Raw genomic sequence first — 25,227 nt, forward strand, 5'->3', positions numbered from 1 at the left:
TTACAATAAGGTGAAGGGCTAAAACATATTGCCTTAAATAGTGATTTGTGCAAACTTTTAGGATTCAAAGACCCTGCTAAATTTTGGTTATTGGTAGCACAAATCTCCTTCGAGACTAGCAAGATACCCGTCACTCTTGTTCCATATAAGACAGAAATTATGACCTTTTCGTCCAAATAGAGTTTGAATAGTTGAAGAGCCTACACCGCCAATTATCTCAATTCCATCCTGATTTCATCAATTTGCTTGCTATTTGATTCAGTTACATATACCAAATTAGCTTGCATTTGCCTTTTCGATGTCTGCATCCTTTAAATTGCTTGATCTGGAGTCCCATGGCAAAGTTTAACCCATAAGAAAGAAGCCTCTTTAATTAGTTATTCCATATAATACCCCAGCATCGGATATCCAAGTTCCCCTTACACAGAATTCTACTTGTACAAAGAGATGGTAATTAGAAATGCAACGAATATGTAGACAAATAATCCCATTTAGACAATTTCATGTGGTGATATACCCTACTGCAATGCGAACTATGAAAATAACTGCCATGTACTTGATAGGGCATTAAGTGAAGTTTGACTACGAAAGGACCAAGTAAGATCCCATTCCAAAGAGATGCGTGATATACCCTACTGCAATGCTATGAAAATAAATGCCATGTACTTGATAAGGCATTAAGTGAAGTTTGACTACGAAAAGACTAAGTAAGATCCCATTCCAAAGAGATGCAGGTGCCATATGTAACTAAGTGGCAACGCAACAAAAATAAAATAAAAAAATGAAACTAAATTCGAAGACATGAATATCATTGCATTGATAGTAAAGCAACCACTCATAACCTACCAATATTAATCATTACTCCAAGCATTGCAACAATACAGTATAATATCACACATTAATAGTTAGTCTAAGTTCTGATAGTTCAAGTGAAAACAGATTGAGTTTGATAAAAAATATAGAAACCGTTTGACATCAACTACAAAAGTATTTCCAGTAAGAAAGATAATAATATAAGATCATCCTCACAGACGTACATAATAGACACCATACACTTTCTACAAGCAATATTAAGATGAAGTATACGACCATTAAATTTAAATGGGTCTTCTAACCTAATTAATTGCTACAATCTAACTAAATACAAAACCGAACGTTCTACCATTTAACCTTCCTTAACCATTGTGCTTCCAATGGCAGACATGGCCTTTACTATTCCTTGTTGGAGATTCAACTAAAAAGTAAAACATTCTAGTAAATTACATACAACAGCCCTTTTGAGTCCCCCTTATGATGGCAACAAGAATCCCCCAAAAATTCATCTGCTAGATTATGAAATCTTCTTATGGAATTCAATTCAATCCATGATTGCTATGCAGAATCCAGATTACTCTGCCAGGCCTTCAGAATTTTGGATTTTTGTGTCCAATACTTCCATAGAAGAGAAATCAGTTCTTTCCACAAAGTGCAATCTGAAGGTGATCCAAGGAAAGCCTCTTGGGTTTTGTTGGAAGGCATTAATAGGAACTTGTGCCCCACATTTTAAACCTCTCCCTACACCACCAAGATGAATGACAGTTCAATTCTAAGGACCAGTTGCTTACTTTTGCTTCTTTCAGATTGCCTCCACTACGAGCAAATTGAAATTCATCTTCAGTCACATTTTTATCATCAAAAAACTACACAACTTCAGGTAATGATGGTTTTGTCATCATTTGTTTCAGATCTACAAACTTTGAACACCAAAACCTTTTAATACGCATAACCATTTGCAAAACATATGCACAACCTGTAAATGCCAAAAACCTGTTAATAAGATTAACAATTTGCAAACCATGTGTACAACATATCAATGCCAAAAGCTGTTATAAAAGTACAACCCTGATAAATGATGCCTAAAACCCCAATAACCATTTACCTTATCTAAAAGGTCAGCCACTAGTCTTTCGAGCACTTCAATGTCTTCCTCCTTTGACTCTATTGGCTCTATGTTATCTTTGACGACTCCAACAGAAGCATACTTGTTTGAAAGCCATTTCAAGCTTGGATGTCTCAAGCTCATCTCTCAGAGTCTGCATAAAAGATGTACATATGCAAACAGCCCTCTGACAATGACTACGAGCTTCATGAGTCTTGGTCTGCATCTGTAGAGCCAAACAAATTTTGAAGCATCTCTTTATAATTTAAGACTGAACATTAAGGCACCAAATTGTAAGAAATAAATACATACACGCATACATATAATATTGATAAATATGAGTTTGACAACGTAGATCCCTATATCTAAAGTATACTATGATTTAATATGCAGGTACATTTTATTTTTACAAAAGGTGAATCCCTATTAAGTACTGCCCGTAGCAATAAAGCAACACTAAGGATACCACTCAGCCATATGATGACTTTGGGATTCATCCACTTGTTCTAATATAGACAAAGCTCTTAGGTAATCCTTTGCAGAAACTGAGAAATCCTCTACAAGCAAGCAAAGACATTTTAAAGCAAGTATATTAATTGTGCTACAACCTTGCAATCAAATGTTTCCCTTCTTGCACTCAAGAAAAAATTCGGATTGCTCACAATGAAATGCAATATTGGTCTATCCCCAAAGCTCTTATCGAGTACTGCTCTTGTCTAAAGCCTCCAAATAGTTAAAACATAGACAAAGATTAAAACAGCATTTTCATTATTGACCAGGCTCCATAGGAATCACAAGGCATGCATCAAGCTGTAAACACAATTTCCAAGAAAACAAAACTTTAATGAGAGAAAATTAATAAAGGCTTCTTAGTTCTTACACAATCCAACAACTAAAAAATGATATGCCATGATTCACAAATATTGCTTACCAAATCACCACTAAAAATAAATGTGGAATCCACCGACAATAAAGGAGAATATTTATGCTTTCAAACAAAACAAAGAAAAGAACAATCAATTTAAGGCATTCAGCTTAAAAATTGCAATTTGTAAAAAACACGAAGCCAGTAGTTACAAAAAAGCAAGACAAATTGATTGTTTAGAAAAAAGTAAGCTACAACCTGAAACACAAAGAGGTTGTATAGCTCAAGTGACAGAGGATGTTATCATGTTGAAGACGGTGATGAGGAGACCCCAGGTTTGAGTTGGAGCCGGTTCATATAAAATTTAAAAAAAACAAGACAAATGATTTGCAGCCTAGTGAATAAATAAAAATACATGCCTCGCCTATAGAGCACAAGACAAAGAATCGACAGCGTAGATGATATATCATTATTTTTCAAAGCAATGCAACCTTTGTCAAAAAGAGCGTCTAATTCATCTGGGGTTTTAGCAGAGGGTTTTGACCCCTTTGCAACATCTTCTTTTACAGATGTTGAGCCATCATGGGCATGCACAGTGCTCACCAATCCCTCCACCAGGGAACTAACAAACCACACACAAGCTGTGCTCTCTGAACCATTTTCAATGCCAACTGCAGCAGAACTTTCTGCTGGAGCCTTTCCCAACTCCAATTGCTGATTTTGAACATTTTCTTCAGCTAGAGTTGAACCCTCGACCTTTGAGGCCTCAGCAAGGGCTATGGAAGAATCCATTACAGAATCAAGTGTTGGAGAATGGAGAGTACCCCTAGGAAAGTTTCTTTTAATAAAGATAAAATGGAATGTTGTTGCATGGCAGGCAGATGGTAGAGGGAAGAAAAAGATTTGAGCTTGCGTATTCTGTGAATGCAGAGAATACCAATACTTATTAAGCACAAGCATTACATCAAAGCCCAAAGAGAGCAAATGTTAATCATTCTGTAATACAGCATACAATGATTAATGAACAGGTAGCAAGCCATAGTTTTTTTGTATGTGAAATAAAAATTGAAGTATTTTGTACTACAAAATTTGGCAGTCAACAATAAAATCTGATATAGAATGGCCTATTGGCTAAATAAAAAATTGATTTGTACGCATGGCTCCAATCAACTACTAGCAACTCCACAACATAAGATACCCTACTTCTTGTGATGTTTTTTCTTCATCTCCAAATTGCATAAAAAGTTTCATTGTGTTAATGAAATTTGGAGTATAACAAGAGGAAATGCATAAAAACATAAAGCACTCAATCTAAATTAGACCACACCTAGGATACAGTGAATGAAGGAACAAAAGAACAAGCAAAAGCAAGACTAGACACGAGCATTATACCTGCATGATGTTTGAGATATGCTCCTTCGTGTGGATGAAGGATGGATAGGTGTAGAATATATGTTGCTCATGAGAGGCCCCAATGTGGCAGCATGTACCCATATCTTTGAAGCACCACCACATATAGAAAATGTCCTTCAAATGGGGGTTTATATAGATTTTTTGCTCATGATATGAATGGTTGAGGTCATGTTTTAGATTGGATTGATGAGATTGATCTGCATGTGAGGAGGAATTAAAATGATGCAAGTGGATGGATAGGATTAGATCAAGTGGATGAAGAGCTAGGATGTTTTTAAATTTCATGGAGAAAGGAGATGCAAGGAAGTGGAGGCTTAAGGAGAATGTAAATGGATGGTCAAGATAGAACTTAAATAGAAGGTCAAGATGCACACATGTGGATGTTTGAGGAGAGTGTAAGTGGGTGATCAACAATAAACTTGAATGGGGAGTGGAGATGTAAAGGTTTGATTTTCTGGATTTCAGTGGATATGATTTATTTTATTTTAAAATGATATGATGAATGTGCACTAGCCTAATTAATTAGATAAACATTTATCTAATTAATTAGTGATGGAAGAAGGTTAAGGTAACTAATTAATAAGTGAAGGGGGGTTAATTTGATTGATTATACACTTGTATTTAATTAATTAGTGAAGATGTGATACAAGATTAAAGATGCATATTGATGGAAGTGTGACAATGTTAAGTTGAAATATGGAAACATTTGAATATCTATATTTGGCCCCTCTTTGAAGTGGTGCCACAACTAAAAGAAGTGATGTCATTTCAAAGAATATAAATATAAACACTCAAATGAAATATAATTGGTGATCTGTGATAGGATGCCCTAGTCATTCAAAAAAAATGATATTAGAAGGTGGGTTATGTTGATGTATAGCTAGTTCGGAGTCTTCTAGGGGCCGACCTAGCACGTTTGATGGCTAAGTGGCATGTCGGCCTTAGCCATAATGATGATATAATTTAATATGTAATCATGGGAGGCAGCATGTAACTTGTGTAACTTGTAAAGCAATTAGGTCTGGCCCTACATGGGCGAACCCCTTGCGCAATAATGTAACTTGTCAACATGTATTGGTCTGGCCCTAATTGAGCGTCATATGTAACTTGTAATTAGGGCCGACCTATATGTAACTTGTAATTAAAGGTCTGATCCTATTCTTGGCGCCAAAACTACAAGGCCGACTATGATCTATTGAAGGCATTAATTCATATATATTCAAGATGATTTGTGATCATTCTACAATCAGCGAATTACCTATCTCTGCAATCAGCGATTTACTTCTGCATGTCAATCATCCTGGACCTGGGAACTATCTCCTTATTGGCGAATTATCTAGGGCTGGCAGACTGATCGAAGTGCAACGAATTCATCAGACAAGGACAGCAAACTTGAATTCAGATTGGCGAACTTCATTTAGATCAGCAATCACCTTCATTCTGGGCTGCCGAATTAATTCACAGTGACAGTGATCTGCCCTTGAAGGATAATTGATCAGATTATTGTATGACAGATAAGTTTGCCCTAGTTTTGGTTATGCCCTAGCAAGGGAATATTGTAAGTCTGCTACTGCATTTTGATCTGATACAATCTGAGATATTTGTTGCTGGGGTTTTCACCTCCAAGAGGGAGGTTTTCCCATGGTACTGCTGTGTTATGTGTGTTGCATTTGTTATTTTCTGTTTACTGTTATCAGTCTGATCCTAAAGTTAACATGGTATCAGAGCTTAGTTTGAATTGATTGTGATCAGATTGATAGTAGTTTGCTTCACTTCTCCTACTTCACGCTACTTACCGCTTCATTCAAGATGGTGAACAGCCTCAGAATTGAAGACAGATTGGATGGGGCATCAAACTTTACATCAGGGAGATTCAGAATCATGCTCGCTTTGAATGAAAGTGAGCTGGCAGAATTTGTAAACAGAGAAGCTTCCAAGCGAAAGGAAGATGAAGAAAAGATTCAATGGAAAAAGAAAGACATCAAGGCACAAAAGATGTTAGTTGACTCCATGAAAGACCACATTGTTCCTATCATCTCCAAGTTGAACACAAATAGAGATGTTTAAAACTTTGGAGGCGATGTACGAAATCAAGAAGACCATTAAGAGCCAACATGGTCAAGTCCTTGCTACACGTATGGAAAGAGGCAAAAGAAGGAAGTGGGATAGAGATAGAGAATCAGATCCTGTCTCTGAATCAAAAAGGAAGAACTTATCTCACATTCAATGCTTTAGGTGTGATAAGTATGGTCACTATGCTCGAGAGTGCAAATTCAAGTCTACTCCTCTAGCTTCTTCTACAGAAGTTGGCATAAAGACACCTCAGGAGGAGCCAAGGTCAAATGTCAACTCAGAAGATTTCTTATTCTAAAAGGAGGAAATGTCATTTCAGCTTCAGAGGGAGCCTGATTTTTAGCTTCAGAGGGAGACTGTCATTTTTCAGCCTCGGAGGGAGCCTGATTTTTTTAGCTTCAAAGGGAGCCTAACATTTCAGCTTCAGAGGGAGCTACATCGTCATGAAGATTTGGTTAAAGCATTTTTCTCTATGATGGAGAAATTTGAGGTGCAATCCCTTGCTAATGAGTTATTCTCTGTGAGGGAGAAGTTCGAGGTGCAATCCCTTGTTAATGCATTCTTCTCTGCAAGAGAAGTTTGAGGTGAAAGCCCTTGTTCCGCCCTCTGCGAGTAGGCATGGTGGAACCACCCTCTGCAAGTAGGCATGGTGGTAATGCACTCTTATCTAGGAGAAATTTGAGGTGAAAGCCCTCGTTCCACCCTCTGCAAGTAGGTATGGTGGATCCACCCTCTGCGAGTAGGCATGGTGGATGTCATGGAAGAAATTCCATGATGTAGCACTTGTGTTTATCCACCCTCTGCGAGTAGCAGAGATTAGAAAATCGCCAAACTCGGCGAGTCCGAGTCCGAGACATGCTCGCCGAGTCTCTGGAACTCGGACTCGGGCTCGGCTGAGTTTGGTGAGCAAACTCGCCAGACTCGCCGAGTTGGCGAGTTTGGCATAAACTCGCCAAACTCGGCGAGTCCAGTGCTTGAAACTCGACTACTGGCTGGGTTAAGTAAAATGACAAAAAAAAACATTTTAAAAAGTTTTTTTTAAATGAATAGTCTCATCTTTGTTCACTACAACCTCTGCCTGAGAATGAGAAAAATTAGGGTTACAACATGTCATCCAATAGAAAAATAACACCCGACGCCTTTATTAAATAATAAGTTTTTTTGGCCTCGCGGGGCGCTGCCCCTCGACCTCACCCTGTAACGCGACAGGGAGCGCACAAGGGGCGCTACCCCTTGACCCCACCTTGGGGGCGCTGCCCCCAAACCCCCATCGAAAAATATGAGGGGAAACTGCGTCGATAGAAGTAGAGAAAATTTAACCTCCGATTTTGACACTGATTGGATCGACCAGATAGATATAGAGGTTGAGACTATAGCCATGGCAGAGGAGGAGCGGAGAGCACAAGCACAGACAGGAGATTCAGAGGCAAATAGTGACACAGATGTTCCTGATGTTGGTGAGCATGGCATGGTGTCACGAGGAGCGGCTATGGCTGTCGAATCATGCAGGACCTACCTTAGACACCTTCGCAGGGGGTCGGGGCCAGGGCCGGAGGGTGCAGGCTCCTCTGAGCCATAGGCTTGTAGTTGTATTTACCTTTGGTATTTGTATGAAACATTTGATGATGACATGGATTTTTTATTCCATGAGTTTTGTAATATTGTATACATTTGACAATATTTATATATCTATGTTTGTTATTTCCTTCAACTACAATTTGCGTTTATGCTTATGTGATTGATGTATACTTGTGTATGTAATCAAATGAGACGAGTTTGATGATGTTATTGTGTCTTTAAGGTGTATTCAATAAAGGGTGCCTGAAACAAGTTTTAAATCTTTAAAAATCTCTAAATTTCTTGAGTTTTTCACTTTCCCGAGTCCAGCCGAGTCTGACTCCGAGTCCCGAGTCCGAGTCTAATTCGGCCTTGTCGAGTCCGAGCCGAGTCCGAGTCCCGTTTCTTTGGCGAGTAGGTATGGTGGACCCACCCTCTGCAAGTAGGCATGGTGGATGTCATTCCATGACTAAGCACTTGTGTTTGTTCACCCTCTGGGAGCAGCTATGGTGAACGTCATGTTGAGATGACGTCATGTTTCCATCCATGGGAGTAGCCATGGTGGTTGAGTTCATGTGTAATTCCATTCATGGGAGTAGCCATGATGGACCCACCCTTTGGGAGTAGCCATGGTGGTTGTGTTCATTTGCATTTTTCATGGGAGTAGCCATGATGGTTGTCACTATGTGACTCGTTTATTGAGGACTCCTCCCTAGCTAAGAGGGAGTGTTGATGTATAGCTAGGTTGAAGTCTTCTAGGGGCCGACCTAGCACGTTTGATGGCTAAGTAGCCTATCGGCCTTAGCCATAATGATGATATAATTTAATATGTAATCATGGGCGGCAGCATGTAACTTGTGTAACTTGTAAAGCAATTAGGTCTGGCCCTAAATGGGCGAACCCCTTGCGCAATAATGCAACTTGTCAACATGTATTGGTCTAGCCTAATTGGGCGTCATATGTAACTTGTAATTAGGGCCGACCTATATGTAACTTGTAATTAAAGGTCTGATCCTATTCTTGGCGCCAAAACTACAAGGCCGACTATGATCTATTGAAGGCATTAATTCATATATATTCAAGATGATTTGTGATCATTCTACAATCAATAAAAACAATCAGCGAATTACCTATCTTCGCAATCAGCGATTTACTTCTGCATGTCAATCATCCTAGACCTGGGAACTATCTCCTTATTGGCGAATTATCTACGGCTGGCAGACTGATCAAAGTGCAGCGAATTCATCAGACAAGGACAGCGAACTTGTATTCAGATTGGCGAACTTCATTTAGATCAGCGATCACCTTCATTCTGGGCTGGCAAATTAATTCACAGTGACAGTGCTCTGCCCTTGAAGGATAATTGATCAGATTATTGTATGACAGATAAGTTTGCCCTAGTTTTGGTTATGCCCTAGCAAGGGAATATCGTAAGTCTGCTACTGTATTTTGATCTAATACAATCTGAGATATTTGTTGCTGGGTTTTTCACCTCCAAGAGGGAGGTTTTCCCAGGGTACTGCTGTGTTATGTGTGTTGCATTTGTTATTTTCTGTTTACTGTTATCAGTCTGATCCTAAAATTAACAGGTTAGGGATCCCCCTTCAAGAGAGTAGGTGGATTGATAAAACCCCGGTGGTTTCTTGAAAGGAGAACCAAGTTGCAACGGATGAGCAATGGAAGGAAGGAATTTGAATAGATAGGAGGGATGGTTAGAAGTAGGAAGCTAGGAATGCATGGAGATTAAGAAATGATTTTGATAAAGGGGATGGGATGCAAAGGGTTATGATATGCATGTATGATGACAAGGATAATGCAAATGATATGATGTGATGATCGGGTATGGTTGAGGGTAGGTATATGCTATAGATTATTTTTTTTTTAAGGGGTCCTTATTATAGTGAGCAACCAAAATTCGTTGGAGCACTAGACATTATGCACCCTTATCATGATAATGTTGTGCCAAGTGTGTGACGCATTGACACCAAAGCAAGCATATGATTAGATGCACCATGATAGGGAAGAACATGATGACCTTGGTAATGAGGTGACTTGGGGATCAACTAACAAAAGAAACAAAGAAGCATGCACAAATGATGAAAAGAGAAGACAAACAAGACTTTGTCCCTAATCAAATTGAAAGCCAATGATTAATTAATTCAATGGTGATGATGATATTTTGTTAGCATGGGAACATTATATCTTGAAAGCCAATGATTAATTAATTCAATGGTGATGATGATAGCATTGTTAATATAGGAAGAGTATATCTTGAGAACAATGCAAGGATTTGGAACAATATATCCTAATAACAATGTAGTGGTTAAATTGAACAAGATTTGGATTTCAACAAGACTGAGGATGAAACTTGTGGATGCTTTCAGATGTGTTGAGCTACTTGGCTAGATTTTGTTTGGAGCTTTCTATGTTGTTGTGCGGAGCTTCAGATTTTGGACTGGCCACGTGGATTGGATACTAGGTATGGGAACACAATCTTCAAGGCTTGGGTATCTAAAATTTAAGATTGTGAATTTGAGTCGAGATTGGGTTTGTTGCATGATGCACTTGGGATTGGTCAGCATTTGAATCATTTAAGGAAAGAACTCATTCTTACAATATAGATGAAGGTGTTGGATGGATGAAAGAGTGGGATTAAGGATAGGGATGAGAGATGGGACTCGTCATGGAAGTGGAGAGGGGAAGCAAGATGTGGTCTCCAAGGACTATGTCACATAGGAATGATATGCCCCACTTTATGATGTGCCATTTATGATGCTATGTTGAAGTGCTTGCTGCAAAAAAATGTACATATCGAGTGATTGCCAAAAACATGTTTCAAGATCTTGTCCAATTCCTTATCAAGGTCAAAAGTGAGAATGAGGATAGATATGATGGTGTGATATGGATGACTAGCTAGTGGTTGCAAAGTGTGAATTGGATGAGTGAGTGGAGGAAACCTGAAGGGTCGTCTGTTAAAAATTAGGGAAATTTTTAAAAATATAGAGAGATTACAAGTATTCATATCATAACATTAATAATGCATTCGTCATAGACATTATAGAACCTTTGTGAGCATGGGTGTGTAAATAGGAATCATGGGTATTACTATTTTACTATTTTTGCTTTATGAAAATGCCATTTCTTGCCAACTATGACTTAAATTGTATTCAGCAGTATAGTGAACATTGAATATAGCATGCCAACATTGTCTATAGAAGTCCTTGTATACTAGACATGTTCTCCACTGTATGAAACAAGATAAACGGAACAAGCATTGAAAGGTTGTAAGTTTTTTTCAAATTACATAAAATTGTGTTTGGGTATGTTAGGCGATGGCTAGCCATCCCCGGGACAAAGAAGGGGTGTTTGGACGTCCCCTGGCTGTCCTAAGGATGGCTAGCTGTCCTGAGGATGGCTAGCCGTCCCCGGGACAAAGGAGGGGTGTTTGGACGTCTCCTAGCTGTCCTGAGGATGGCTAGTCGTCCCATATGTCCCCTGTCAAATTTTTCCAAGTACCAAGGACGGGGAGGGGGGAGGGGACGCTTTAAGGCTGTCTTCTCTTTTGAAGTTCTTGGATTTTGTAGACTAGATTTTGGGACCCAAATGATCAATGAATTCGTGGATATTGGAGTTCAAGATTTTTGGATTTTGAATGGAGGACTTAGAATCATTGGATTTTAAATCCACATAGATCTTTGGGACTTTGGCCTTTCAATTGCTTGGGATTTAGACTTTTCAAGTGTGGAGATTTTAGGTGTTTGGATGGGTTCCTTGGGATATGTTGATGCACTGAATCGATTTCTAAACCTATTTTATGATCCCTAAGGGAAATCTTATTGTGGGGTCCCATGAAGGTGGTGATAGCTTCGCCATTGTGAAATAGGTTAGTTAGTTTGTGAATTTGTTGATTGAAGGTAATGGATGGTTAAGGTTGGTGATAGGGATGGCAAGGTCAACAAAAAGGTTGGTAATAGGGATGACTGAATCGATGAAAGGATTGGGGACAAAGACGACAAGGTCAATGAAAGTGTTGGTGGTGGGGATGATGAGGTTGATTAAAGAGTTGAAGATGGGGATAATGGGGTTGACAAAAAGGTTGGTGATGGGGATGATGGTGTTGATGAAAGGATTGGTGGCAACAAGCTCTTTGTAGCAACGATGAGAGGAACTTGTTTTGATGTTGGGAGAAGTTACCCTAGCACTCTTGGAGTACCACTAACATCCTTATTCTAATTATCAGAAGATTAATATCCAATGCCTTAGGATCCATGGTTTGCATAAAAATGAATGGGTTGAAGGATTCCTTGTTCATGAAGGCCTAATCATTTTCTTCATAGTTCATGATTCTACACATTTGATTTGCAATGGGTTATGTGTTACTTTGGAAACAATATGTGAAATCATCATTAGATAGTTAGGAATTGTTGGAGATTTCAATTTGTTCATCCACAAGAAGACCAACCCAAACAAAGGTAGTTGGGACAAGTTGATGAGATTTTTCTGCTTGGTTAAGATCAATGGGATCAATCTGGGTGCTTTGACCTTGAGTTGGTTGAGGACAAGTTTGATCATGTTTTAGATAAAGATCTTGATATATAACTAATTGTTTACCTTGCAATGTGGGTGCATTTCCACTAAGCTTGATGTCTCTTTCCTCAATTAGATCTTGGATGTAGTTCCTCAATTTTATGCATCAACAAGTGCAGTGTCTCTTGATTTATGAGGCTTATGGATCTTGGATCTTGTAACGTCCTAAAATTGCACCCCTTGCAATTTTGACCGCATCTTGGGCCCTCACCTTACCAGTCTCATCCCCATGCTTGATCGAGACCTATTTATGCCTCCCCTATGCAACCAAACCTCATATTTGCATCTTGCAACCTGCATAGCCCTTTGATCCTGGCCCAAACTGTGGTAGGACCAACGCGCCATGCCCTGGTCCTCCCTAATTGGAACCTATCTTGGCCCCTAGGCCCTATCTCAATTTTGAGTAGGAAATAAATCCCCTATGTCAGCGTCTGTCGGAAAATTAAATATTTGACAATAGGCAAGTATATAAGAAGATCTTCCCCTCTCATTTGGCATAACACACAATCATAAGGTGAGAGCATGAGAAGGTGGAGAAGGCAAGGAGACTACATTCAAGCATAAAGCATTCAAGCATTCATCATCTAGCATTCCTCAAAGCTACATATTCTTCATCTATCCATTGGAGCATCATTACATCATTCATTTGCAAGCATGTGTGTGTGTTAGGGTTTTGCATGTTCATGCCATTTCATACAATGGAATAGAGGACTTGGCTCAAAGTAGAGATGGTGTCAAAGGTTCTCGTGCACTTCAAGAAGGAATAGTCCTTGATGAAAAGGTCCAATCATGCATGAACGAGATGGAAGAAATGATAAGTGGCTTAAGGCAAGACGGAATGTTTGATGATCAATGGGCTGCCGAGATGGAAGCAGAATATGAATGGAATTTGGTTCGGAACTCGATCCAAAGATCACAATCATGGAGGAATTGCTGGATGAAATTGAGAAAAATGGAACGCTACCTGATGAACAAGCAACTATGACAGAGACAGAAAATGAAGAACAATTCGGGTTGGGGCTTGATCCATTGTTAAGGATTCAAAAGGAGCCAGCACATGAAATGTTCCAAATTTCCAAATTTCCCTTTGAATCTAATTCCCGCCACACTCCACCCAATTTGGAATGTGACATTGATCTGCATATGTCAGATGCAAGTGGTATGGTTCACCATCAACTTCGACCTCCTGATGAAGCAATGGATGACGAGCAAGAATTCTTGTTTAGGAATGAAGACCACCAAGTTGTATCTTTCCCTACTGTACACTATAAAGAATATCATTTTGATAATGGAGAGTTAGGAGAGACAACTTGTTTATGGATTAATCATGGTTCGAATGAATTGCCCCAGTTACTAATCTTTCCTGAAGTTTTGCTTAAGTTTCATATTTGTACTTTGAAAAGTATATTTTTCCGAGTTTAAAGATAAGTTTGCAAGGCTTCGCACTGTGACTATTGCTTTGTTGTTGCTACACATCCTGAGAAATCATGCTAGAAGCTGTATATACTTAGGTCTTTTGAGTGTTGTTCGCTTAAAATTTTGGTTTTTGTTTAGAGTAGGTTTTCTTTCATGGTTCGGGTCAGTTTGCTTTGTTTTCTTTAGATTAGTTGTTTTGCTTTCTTAGTTTAGTTTGCTTGTCTGTTTTGTCTTGCTTTCAATAAAAGGGGATCCCATTCGTGAAGGGCATTGTATCTTACGAACTCTAGCGTCTGTGCTAAACTATGTTCAGTCCATTTCTTGGATAATTTTTATGAAGTACTTTTGAATTCGAGGTTGTTCTTTTTCAACTTCATCATTCGGTTAGAACTTGTACTTGACTCGGAAGGGGATCATTTATCGTGTCTTGACACTAATATCCTATGATTACTATATTTTTGCATACTTAAAATTCTCTAAGTCATTGTGGTCTCCTAGGTGAAGTCATGGCTAAACAAAAGAAAAACATCAAAAGTCTTACTTCAGCGCCACTATAATGCTCAAGCCCATGTGAGCTTCATTGCTTACAAACCAAAGTGTGGAAATATGTGAAAAGAAAAGAATATCTAAAGAAAAAGAAGAAAAGAATGAAAAATCAAAACACTTGGCTTTGGGTGTGCGGAAATCTCTATAGGTGTACCCCTCAATAACAAAAACATAAATCGCCGAAAGTAGAGCAATCTTCGTGAGATTATAGAGATAACCTCGTCGGGGCTATGGACGTTCGCTGGCAGCGAAGCTCTATCCAAGGATGCTTTTGGAGTTAAGACAAAAGAACACTTAAACTACATAACTTGCCATGATGGAACCGAAGAGTCATTGTGGTCTTTTGAGACGGAAATGAACATATTTTGCACACACTTGTAATCGGAGATGAGTGTTTTGATCCAATATGAGATTTTGCTTCCTTTTTGAGTATGTTTTCTAGTCATTTGATGGATTGGAAGGAATTTTCCTAAGCTTCTAGGTATAGATTGATTTTATCTTTGAAATGTTTGGGAACATTTATTCAGATTGGCGCTAGATGTTGTGACCTTTTTCACACATCGCCCCATTGCAAATGGGGACCCTCCCTGTATTTGCTTTCAAGGTTTTTGTTAGAGTCTCGCAACCTTCTCGGCACCATTTTTGTCAGTTTTGAATGGTTTGAGTTTTGGAAGTAATAAGTCAGTTTGTGCAAGCCATGGTCAGAACAGAGTCTAGACATCGTCAATGTGCCTAGAAAGTCTGAAGGACGAAGATTGCAATTGATTTGAGTGAATTTGGACAACTTTCTATTTTTGGAAAGTTTTGCTTTTTGCTTTTTCCTATTTTTTAGGAAGTTTTGTTTTTTGGCACTATAAGCACGATCCCCGAAATGGCTATTTTTATGAAGTTTCTCCTATTTTTGGAAAGAGGATCTAGGGTTTGCACTATTGGCTCCGAATTACACTGAAAATTATCGTTAAATTCCTCCAAAATTCAAGTTTTGTTCAAAAAGCCAATTCCCTAAATTTTAGGGATCCAAAGGAATTCAATGGATGAATGATGAGTGGTTTTCAAATTTTAAACAAATCCAAAGAGTATTGCACAAGTTAAGAAGATTTGAAGTTTTGATCTCATGGTGCATGAATTTCACAAAATCCGCCCTCCTTGGTGCCTAAAATGAATGAACTCCGCCCTCCTTGGTGCATGAATCTCCTCAAGTCCGCCTTTGTACAAGATGCATGAAATCAATCAAGTCTGTCCAAGGGATTTGGAAGTGGCATGAGAAAGGTTCCTAAGTCAAGGCAAGTCTGCCTAGCAAACAAGCAATGTGGCATGAAGTTGACAAAGTCCGCCTTGACTTGGTGCAAGGAGATGATATAGTTCACCCTCCTACAAAGACCAAATGCATAAGATGAATGAAGTCTGCCTTGGGATGTATGTGCTAGGGGAATGAAGTTGTTCAAGTCCGCCTTGAAGGAGATTGAACATGGTGCACAACTCTCACCAAGTCCGCCATGTAAGAGGTGCAAAGGTGTGATAAAGTCCGCCTAGCAATGGTAGAAGGCTTTGAAGAGAAGTGAAAGACTCTTGCCAAGTCTGTCATGTGGATGGAGAAGAAAGTCTTCCAAGTCCACCCTCATTGCTCGATAAGATGGAAGACATTTCATGAAGTCCGCCCAAGCTGGAAAACAATAAGGAAAATCTATGACAAAGTCCGCCTTGGCTGGGAAATAATTTGGTTGGCAGCAAGGAAAGAAAGTTTTAAAATTCGAGCTAAGGGAAAGAAGAAAGTTTTAGAAAGTTTCAGAATTTGGAAGAAGAAAAAGATGGAGTTCGATTCATGAACTCAAACTGAAAAATAGAAACTTTCTCAAGGAACTAAACTCAAACTAGAAACAAAATCAGAACTTTCCCAAGTGACTGAGTTCAAATGAAATGAAAATAGAAACTTTCTTAAGAGACTAAACTCAACAAAGAAACAAGACATGTCTAGGTTCGTTGAATGGAAGAAAAATAGAAACAAAACTAGTTCAAGGTTGGAAGGACCAGCTGTGTTTCTAATTGCAAAAATTCGAACTACTTGAAAGTTTATACAAATGGTCATTCATTCATTCATTTCATTCATGATGAAAGTTCAAACTTGAGGAGAATTTTAAGAGTTTTTCTTGGCAGGTTTCAAGAGTTTTCAACAAGTTTTGAGAGTTTTTGTGCAGATTTCAAGAGGCTTTTGAAGGTTTTCTAAGGCATCTTCAGGGCTTCAAGAACAGTTCGAAAATTTTCTAAGGCATTGAGGAGAAGACAAACAAGGGTTTTCATCTATTTCTCAAGGTGACAGGGGTATTCTAGTTTGTTTCCTTACCTTTTGATGAAGATTCAAGGCATTCTCGGTGATTTTCAATCTACTTTTCAAGGTTTTGGAGGAGATTTTCAAAACTTCGTCTGATTTTCGCATATTTTCCAGAATTTAAATCTGATTTTAACATTCATTTCACAGATTTTGGGACTAAGTTATTCATTCTTAGACCAAATTCACTCCCAAAACCTATTAGATCAGAATGAGTCTCTCAGAGTTTTTCTTATTTTTCAGATTTCTAAGTGATTACACTGTTACAGCTTGTTGAAAGCTAAAAGTGTTGAGGAATTGGAGAATCAAAGCACACTCTGCCATCAAACCTTCAAAATGTACACTCAAAGTTAGAACCTTAACTTAATTTTCTTTTAGTTTTGCAGGTCATATATGGCAGCTAAAGGCAGGATCATCGCAGAAAACACAAATGGAGTTTTGAGCCAAAGTCAAAATTGAAGATAGGTCCACGAGCAACGTTCATTCGAGCATAAAGATGGCCAAAATTTGGCAAAGAAATTCCAAATTCCTCCATTATGGCGAAAGCATAAAGGAATTCTTCTCCAAATTCAAGGCACTTGAAAGAATTTCAAGATACCAAGAAAGAAAAGTTCTGAGACTTGGTGAAAATATAGAAAAGAATTTTGGACTTCTTGGGGGATTTCATATACAATCCCAGACCTATGGAAGCAATCAAGACAACTTCTTGAAGGATTTCATCTCCTGAAGAGTCAAAGACAAGCTCCCAATCAGAATCAGATGGTGACAAGAAGGAACAAATTTCCATACTTAGACAATTTCTTCACACAAATTGGAGAATTCAGGGAAGACATCCAACACGTTGAGGTGGCGCCTCGTCATCTTCCAACCAATCAGATTGTTCCAAGTCAACATGTCAAAGTTCAATGAACCTGACTTATCCACAGAAGCTTCTAGAGGGCACACTTCACAATGCAATAACCTTCTATTTTTATTGTTGGTTCATATTTAGCAAGAAGGCCAAGTGTCCCCAAATGTAATTTTCTCATTGGTCGAGGGGTAGTTAGTTTTAGGAAACCCTAATTAAGGTTTTGATCTTTCAATCTGGGCCCTTGATCACTGTTCGATCTCAGCCATTCAAACTTTTTGTGAGCCTATACAAGGTTTCCTCCTCTCATTTGGAGAGTGTGAAGTTTTTGAAACATTGATGCGAGAAGGTCATTTTGGATAACATATTGCTTGTGTGCTTTTTAGGCCTTGTAATCTCTATTATCTGAATGATTGGCAAGGTTTTCAATTTCTTCAACACAATAGTTTAGATTTTATTTCATGTATGTTAGATGAATGTAAGATTTGATAAGTATTGAATCTATTGATTTATAGTGTATCTCCGCTCATACTTTTGATGAACAGATGATTTTTGTTCATTGTGTAAACTTAGTCTGAGCTTTCCTTTGTGTATGATTAACTTCCGATCATAAGCACGTCCCTTGAAGATTGCACCCACTTTGTGTAGTTGTCTTAAGCGAGGCGAAGCAAAGTGTGGTTATTGAGTTCACCTAGTCAATATTATCTCTTGAATTCATAGGAATAGATTAGAACTTCTAAAACCCTTATCTCCTTTTCAGTTTCCATTATCCAAGTCCCAAATGATAGAGCTTCATTGTCTAAACCTTCATTGTGAATTGAACGATCCAAGTGTAAGTCCCTTTGTGTACTACCAGCATATCACAACGCCCATTGAGCTTATCCACATGTCAAGACTTGACAAAAGAAACCTTGGAATCGCCATATGATCTTCTAGCAATCTTAGCGTAAGCAGGGATTTTTCAAGAGAGGATAGAGTGTCTTTGGACATTTTATTCTGAGTTTGGTAGATGATAAAACAAAACACCAACAGACAGCTCATTTGACATGTTGAGTTTATTATTTCTGAAATTTCTCTCTCAGAAAACCCTGCATGGTTTTGGAGATTTGGACTTGGTCCATCTCAACCTTCCTAAAGGATGAAAACCCTCTTGAAGAAAACTAACTCTACAGTAGAGAAAGATCTACTCTGGTAGGTTTTTGTTGGAGAGATCTTACAAGTATTTCATAGTGCATTCACAGTTGGTTTCAACAAATTTGTAAAGTCTCTTTAGAGACAAATTTGTAGATATTTCGGTTAGATTGCAAACTCTTGATGCTAGATGCCTTGCCTAGAGTTTTATTTGGAGTTTGCTAGTGTTTTGAAATTTTGAATGATTTATTTATGTTGGTTGATTTGGAGGTTGAAGTATATATTTAATTGTGGATTAATGGCGTGGAATGGCATGACCATCTTGTGCCCTAGGTGTTGGGGTTTCTAGCTTCAATGTTTGCAGATTTGTGCCTTGGACGTGGAGTTTTCTGAAAGCTTGGATCTTGGTTTTCTTTCTCTAGTTGCTGCTGATTAAATTCTGAGACTTGTACTTAAGCTAAACATATTATTTTAGTGTATGTTGGGCTGCTGCAAACTCAGAGTTTATTGCTTCTGTTCATACATTGGCGATTGGATTTTCTTGTTGGGTATGGCATTCTATAGTGGAAGAATCTACTGAAGGTGCATATTGTGTTAAATTCTGAACAGCTTATTCTGATTTTGTAATATGTTTGTAATCTCTGAGTTCTTTAATGGCAAAATATGGTGTTATTTGCAAATCAGATCAGATCTTTGTATTCCTGTGACTATTAAGAGAATATTTACTTTGGTAATCTTTATTTTAAGTTGCATGTTTAATTTTAAAATTCTGAGCAATACTTGCAAGTCTGATGAAACCAAACATTAAACAATCAAGCAAACTGCTAGTTAAAAGGACATAGTAAAGAATGCAAATCAGTAAGGTTGCCAACTGTTTGACAAAAGAAATTCATAGCTGAGTGGATGAAAGAAGTGCAAAAGAAAATTGGGCAGCAAACAGAGCAGCATACTACAGTTGATGGAGGGTTTGCTGCACGATTTGATGGATTAGGATTCACATGGGTTGATGTATGGCTTAATGGATGAGGGACTATATAGATTGATGGATAGTTTGGTGGATTTAGGATTTAGAAGGGTTAAGGGATGGTTTGATAGGTTGTTTGATGGATGAGATTCTGATGAATGATTTGGAAGGTTTCCCTCATATAAGTTTTCAAGGTTATAATTTGGGGGAAGCTTGGCTCCTATGTTTATAAGGTACCTAACCATGGCATCTTTGTTTTGAAGTAGGAAGTGATCTAGTTGGGTGTAACCTTATTTAGTGTTGGGAAAACCATTAGGGTTATCGGGATATTCATCTTGATCTACAAGCTTCTCATCATTGTGGTATTTGTCTTAATTTACAGGGCTCTAAATGATTTGGAAGGTTTCCCTCATATAAGTTTTCAAGGTTATAATTTGGGGGAAGCTTGGCTCCTATGTTTATAAGGTACCTAACCATGGCAACTTTGTTTTGAAGTAGGAAGTGATCTAGTTGGGTGTAACCTTATTTAGTGTTGGGAAAACCATTAGGGTTATCGAGATATTCATCTTGATCTACAAGATTCTCATCATTGTGGTATTTGTCTTGATTTACAAGGCTCTCATCATCATCATTTTCAAAGGAAATTTTGGACTGGTTAACAAAATCATCAAAAAGGGGGCTCATGATTCTTGCTTTGATTAGGTTAGGCTTCGCCAAGACTTGCTTCAAGTTTTGCATGGATTTAGCACAAACAAGAGAAATAGGACACAAGAATGCCTTAGCTACTCAATTGGAGAGTTTGGCTTGTGAGCCCACCAATAATAATCGAATTTTAGGACCATATCCATAGCCGACTATTCCATTTCGAAAGGAACATGGTGAGTAACTTCCCAGGGCTAATCACTTATCACTGCATCATAAGTACCAAATGGCCAAAAGGTTCTCTATCTTAGGTTTGCATAAGTTCAACTTGGAAGTATTTTATATAAGAAAGTATATGAGGACTAAGTCTTGTGAAACTAGGATGCTATCTAATGGCTTGGCTTGGCCCAAAAGGGTAACTCCCTACTTTTTCTCTTAGGAAACTATAAAATGGATGTCAACTTAGCCTAAAACAACAACTCCTTAGAAATTATATAACTCACTGGCACACAAGGTTCGGGATTTACTCTTGTTGATCAAATCCAAGACAATAAAACCCCCCCTAAAAAAAGAAAAAAGAAAGGGATGGAATTCTTGATTCCCAAAATCACGAATTTATACAAGGGAAGAGCATACATTCAACCTTAGGATTATGCAAGTGAAAGGAACCACATTTGATCTTCAAGATTACCTCGAGGCACAAGAAAAGAGCATACATGGTTTAATTCATGAAGACAAAACACACGCAAAAGAAACAAGCAAAGTTATTTTTGATCCTCAACATCACCCTAAGGTGCAAGAAAAGGGCATACACAATTTTACTTGCATGGACGAGACAAATAAGATACACATACAGATTAATTCCCTTATTAAGATGTGAGGTTAATTTTTTACTTTAAAAAAAAAAATCAACCTTGGACAAGCTATCCTATAAGAGCACGTTAGTAATTTAGGAAGTTTTGGGCTTCAACAATTAAAACCTGCGAACACAACAGAAAAACAAAGATCAAATTGAGATGGTTGGCAAAATTGAAGACAACCTATGAACTAGCAAAAACACTAAAACACGACCCATAGATGGTGAAAACAAAACAAACACTTGCACATAAAGTAGAAACATTAAACCTACAAACAAAGAGTTAACTTAGGCAAAAATTCTGAAATTAACAATGGAAACACTAAAACCAAAGCGGAAGCACCAACACACAAGTTAGAAATACTAAAAAATGCACAAAACAGATACAAAAAGCAAGAATGCCAAAACTGCATTAACACACTGTCCATAAACGGCCAGTGTGTTATGTTCAACTCGCTGATTGTTTATGTGGGTATCTGGATCCCCATGTAAACAGTTTGAACATCAGCTCTTTAAACTCCTCACTGGCACACCTCCATTACACATTTAATAAAATGAATTAAAAAATTAAAAACAAAGAACTGTAGCTAGGGATCCAAAAGTTTGCTAGGAGAGAGTTTAATTTTTTAAACAAAAATGTCACTATCTCTATGTCATGGTTGCAACAACAATTAAAGCTATGGAAGTGGTTTGTGCCTCTGCAAAAAGTTTCAAAACACCTTACGAAGTGAAGAAGATTGGGGCAAGGAACTCACCATATACATGATAGGATAAGCCCATAAATCCACAATCAAGGACAAGCATCCTGTGGAAGGCAGGAGCACATTCTCTGTATGTGTAAGTTTGGTTACTCAGAAAGCACCCTGAAATCTTACCCTTAGTTCCCATGTCTCTGACTTGCATTGGATTGCGTCTATACGAGTTTTTTTTTCTAAGAATATTGTGTCTGCATATTTTACATCAACATTTGGGATCACAATGTGTTCACAGAATTGCTCCATTTACAATTATGCTTCATCACCTACCACAAAGGTATGCACTTTGTTCTTGATTTCAATCCAACTCCATCCAGGTAATTTCTTAATTCCTTTTTCTCTCATCATTTTCCTCACTTTTGCAACATCATTCCACCTACCAGCTGCAGCATAGATATTGGATAGAAGGATATAAGTTGCAGAGTTGTTTGGCTCCAACTGAAAAAGAGCTTCTGCCGCATGTTTTCCCAACTCCGCATGGTCATTTATTCTAGAGATGCCAAGCAATGCTGACCAAAGCCGAGTGTCTGGTTCACATGGCATGTTATTGAGAAAATTCTTCACAAGATCTAGGCATCCAGCCCGCCCTAAAAGGCCAACCATGCACGAATAGTGGTCTATGTTTGGTATGATCCCATGCTTTTCAGTCATTGAAGTAAAATAGGAAAGGCCTATGTCTACTAAACCAGAGTGGCTGCATGCAGAGAGAACATTGAGGAAGGTAATACAATTAGGCTTAATCCCTGCTTGTTCCATCTGTTGAAAGAGCTTTACAGCGTCATAACCACAACCGTGCATGGCATATCCTGAAATGATTGATGTCCATGACACCACATTTTTTAGGGGTAATTTGTCAAACACATTGTGTGCATCTTTGATACTTCCACATTTAGCATACATAGTGACAAGACCATTTCCCACAGGCGTATATGATTCAAAAGCAATTCTCAAAATCCGTGCATGTACTTGTTTACCGTAACCTAAAGCTGCAAGGCTGGCACATATGCTAAAAACACAGGCATACGTAAATTGGTCTGGTTGCGATAAAGATTGTTGCATCTGGCAAAAGAGCTTCAAAGCCTCCTCTGCATCCCCACGTTGAGCATATCCTGAAATCATTGCAGTCCATGAGGCCACACTTCGTTCAACCATGTTGTCAAACAGATAGCGAGCTTCTGAGATGGAACCATATTTTCCATGCCCATCGACCATTACATTCCAAGAAACTATATTTCGTTCTGGCATCTTGTCAAACACTTGATGCGCGTCCTTTATACATCTACATTTAGCGTACATGTCAAGCAGGGCACTGCCCACAAACACATTTGACTCAAACCCAGCCTTGAGAATAAAGGCATGAATTTGCTTTCCCGGTTCTAAACCCTCCAGTCCGGCAATTGCGCTGAGAATGGCTACAAATGTAACAGATTTAGATTTTACTCCTGCCTTCTGCATTTTACAAAATAATTGCAGGGCCTCCTCCCCACACCCCTGCTGAGCATATGCAGCTATCATTGCATTCCAAGAGACCACGTTTCGATCGGGCATTTCGTCAAATATTTGGCGCGCATGGTTTATAAATCCCATTTTGGCATAGCCTGCAAGAATAGTAGTCCATGAAACCACATCCCTTGTTGACATTTTGTCAAACACTTGACGCGCATAATCCAACATCCCACAATTAATATACACATTTACGAGACGGTTTCCCAAGAAAAGTCCTGGTATGAATCCATGCTTGATCATATACAGGTGAACCCGCTTTGCCTCTCGGCCCGATTTCATATCAATACACCCCTGCAAGAGAAGGGAATAAATATCACACTCGCACGAAATTTGTCGCCAATCGGTTGAGAAGAGAAAATGAATCGCCTCCTTCAACCGTCCCTCTTGACAAAGAATGTCTAAAGCATCGTAGACTTTGTCAGTATTTATTTCGTATTCACCGCTTGTTTTTGCAAAAAGATTGGCTTCTGACAGGGAACGGCTCAGATAAATGCTTCTCATCACATTATTCGGTTCAACAGAAATGTTATTAGCATTATAAAGCCAAGACTGAAAATTGAAAAGCTTACGATAACGGTATGCCATGAGAAGATGAAGGCGGAGCTGGTATTGCCTCCATTAACGATTTTGCGAAACTTTTAGAGAGCCAAAATAGGGTATGGAACCATAAAGACATGACATTGTGCAAAACTTTAGAGATAAATCCCCAGTCCCACCACTGGTAAAGTCGAACTCGCCGAGCTGCAACATTTTTTTTTAGGTAGACAAGGTGTAAGAACTTCTTCGTCATAAATCAAAGTAAATCAGTAAATAACATAAAAATTTGGAACTTAGGGCTGGCCCCATGCCGCTTATTTTGGCTAGAGCTGCTTTTCAATTTTTTGTGGTCTTCATGCCCTAGCTGCTTTTGAGACGCATTACTCTGGCTCCAAAACGGCAGTATAGATTGACTAACACTAGTCGCGCGTTTTACACTGTCGATTTTACAATAAACAGTTGCGATTGACTAACACGTCACTGTCACACTGTACAAAAGGTCTGTTTTGGACCCAGAATAGCTTCGCGTCTATTCTGGCTCCAAAATGACAGTACGGATTGACTAACACGTGTGTTAGTCGGGCATTTTACACCGTCGATTTTGTAATTAACGGCTACAATTGACTAACCTGTCGCTAACACGTTGTACGAAAGGTCCGTTTTGGAGCCAAAATAGACGTAGCCACTGCTTTTGGGCGCGTTTATTCTAGCTCCAAAACGACGGTATGGATTGACTAACACGCGTGTTAGTCGCGCGTTTTACACCGACGATTTTGCAATGAACGGCTGCAATTGACTAACCTGTCTCTAACACGTACGAAAGGTCCATTTTGGAGCCAGAATAGACGCAGCCGTTGCTTAAAATTTAGAGGTAAAATTTAAGGCAAATAAATAAAAAAGAAAAATAATGGAAAGAAGTCATGTGGCATTTTTTTCAATAAGCAATTGTTGTTTATTTCCAATCCCTCCTTTTTTTTCAGCTTATTTTCATTTGTTAAGTAGCAGCTCCACAAATGTAAGAAAAGATTCCAAATTACATGGGACACCTTCCTTGCTTAAAAATAAGCAAAACATAGACTTAAGCAGTTGCATGGTGACGTGGGGTTAGGGTAGTTCCTCGTGCTATTGTTTAGCTTATTTTGGCTAGCAACGGCTATTTTAGCTACACTCAACTTTTTGAGGAGCGATTCGAGGAGCACCCGTAATAGTAAAATTGTTGCTTATTTTTATGCAATCCTCTTAAATCATTTTGCGAATGAAATTATTGATAATATAAAGAAGAGCTAAA

At 38.5% G+C, this 25,227-nt stretch overlaps 1 protein-coding gene across 4 annotated transcripts; it reads right to left on the reverse strand.

Moving 5' to 3' along the window:
• Window positions 1-968: 968 nt before the first annotated feature.
• On the reverse strand, window positions 969-24,277 carry LOC131079759 (pentatricopeptide repeat-containing protein At4g02750). Of its 4 annotated transcripts, none has more exons than XM_058017798.2 (4): window positions 23,972-24,277; window positions 21,897-23,693; window positions 1,919-2,144; window positions 969-1,789 (listed from the first exon to the last, which is right to left on the reverse strand). In XM_058017798.2, the coding sequence occupies exon 2, from the start codon at window positions 23,679-23,681 to the stop codon at window positions 22,149-22,151; it is 1,533 nt and encodes a 510-aa protein (XP_057873781.2). In that variant the 5' UTR covers window positions 23,682-23,693; window positions 23,972-24,277; the 3' UTR covers window positions 969-1,789; window positions 1,919-2,144; window positions 21,897-22,148. The 4 variants fall into 4 exon arrangements, with proteins under 4 accessions (XP_057873781.2, XP_057873780.2, XP_057873779.2 ...); XM_058017797.2 differs by adding an exon at window positions 2,581-2,728 and having other exon boundaries at window positions 21,897-24,277; XM_058017796.2 differs by adding an exon at window positions 2,527-2,728 and having other exon boundaries at window positions 21,897-24,277.
• Window positions 24,278-25,227: the final 950 nt, after the last annotated feature.

The sequence above is a fragment of the Cryptomeria japonica genome, chromosome 6 (genome assembly GCF_030272615.1).
Source record: "Cryptomeria japonica chromosome 6, Sugi_1.0, whole genome shotgun sequence".
NCBI lineage: Eukaryota > Viridiplantae > Streptophyta > Pinopsida > Cupressales > Cupressaceae > Cryptomeria > Cryptomeria japonica.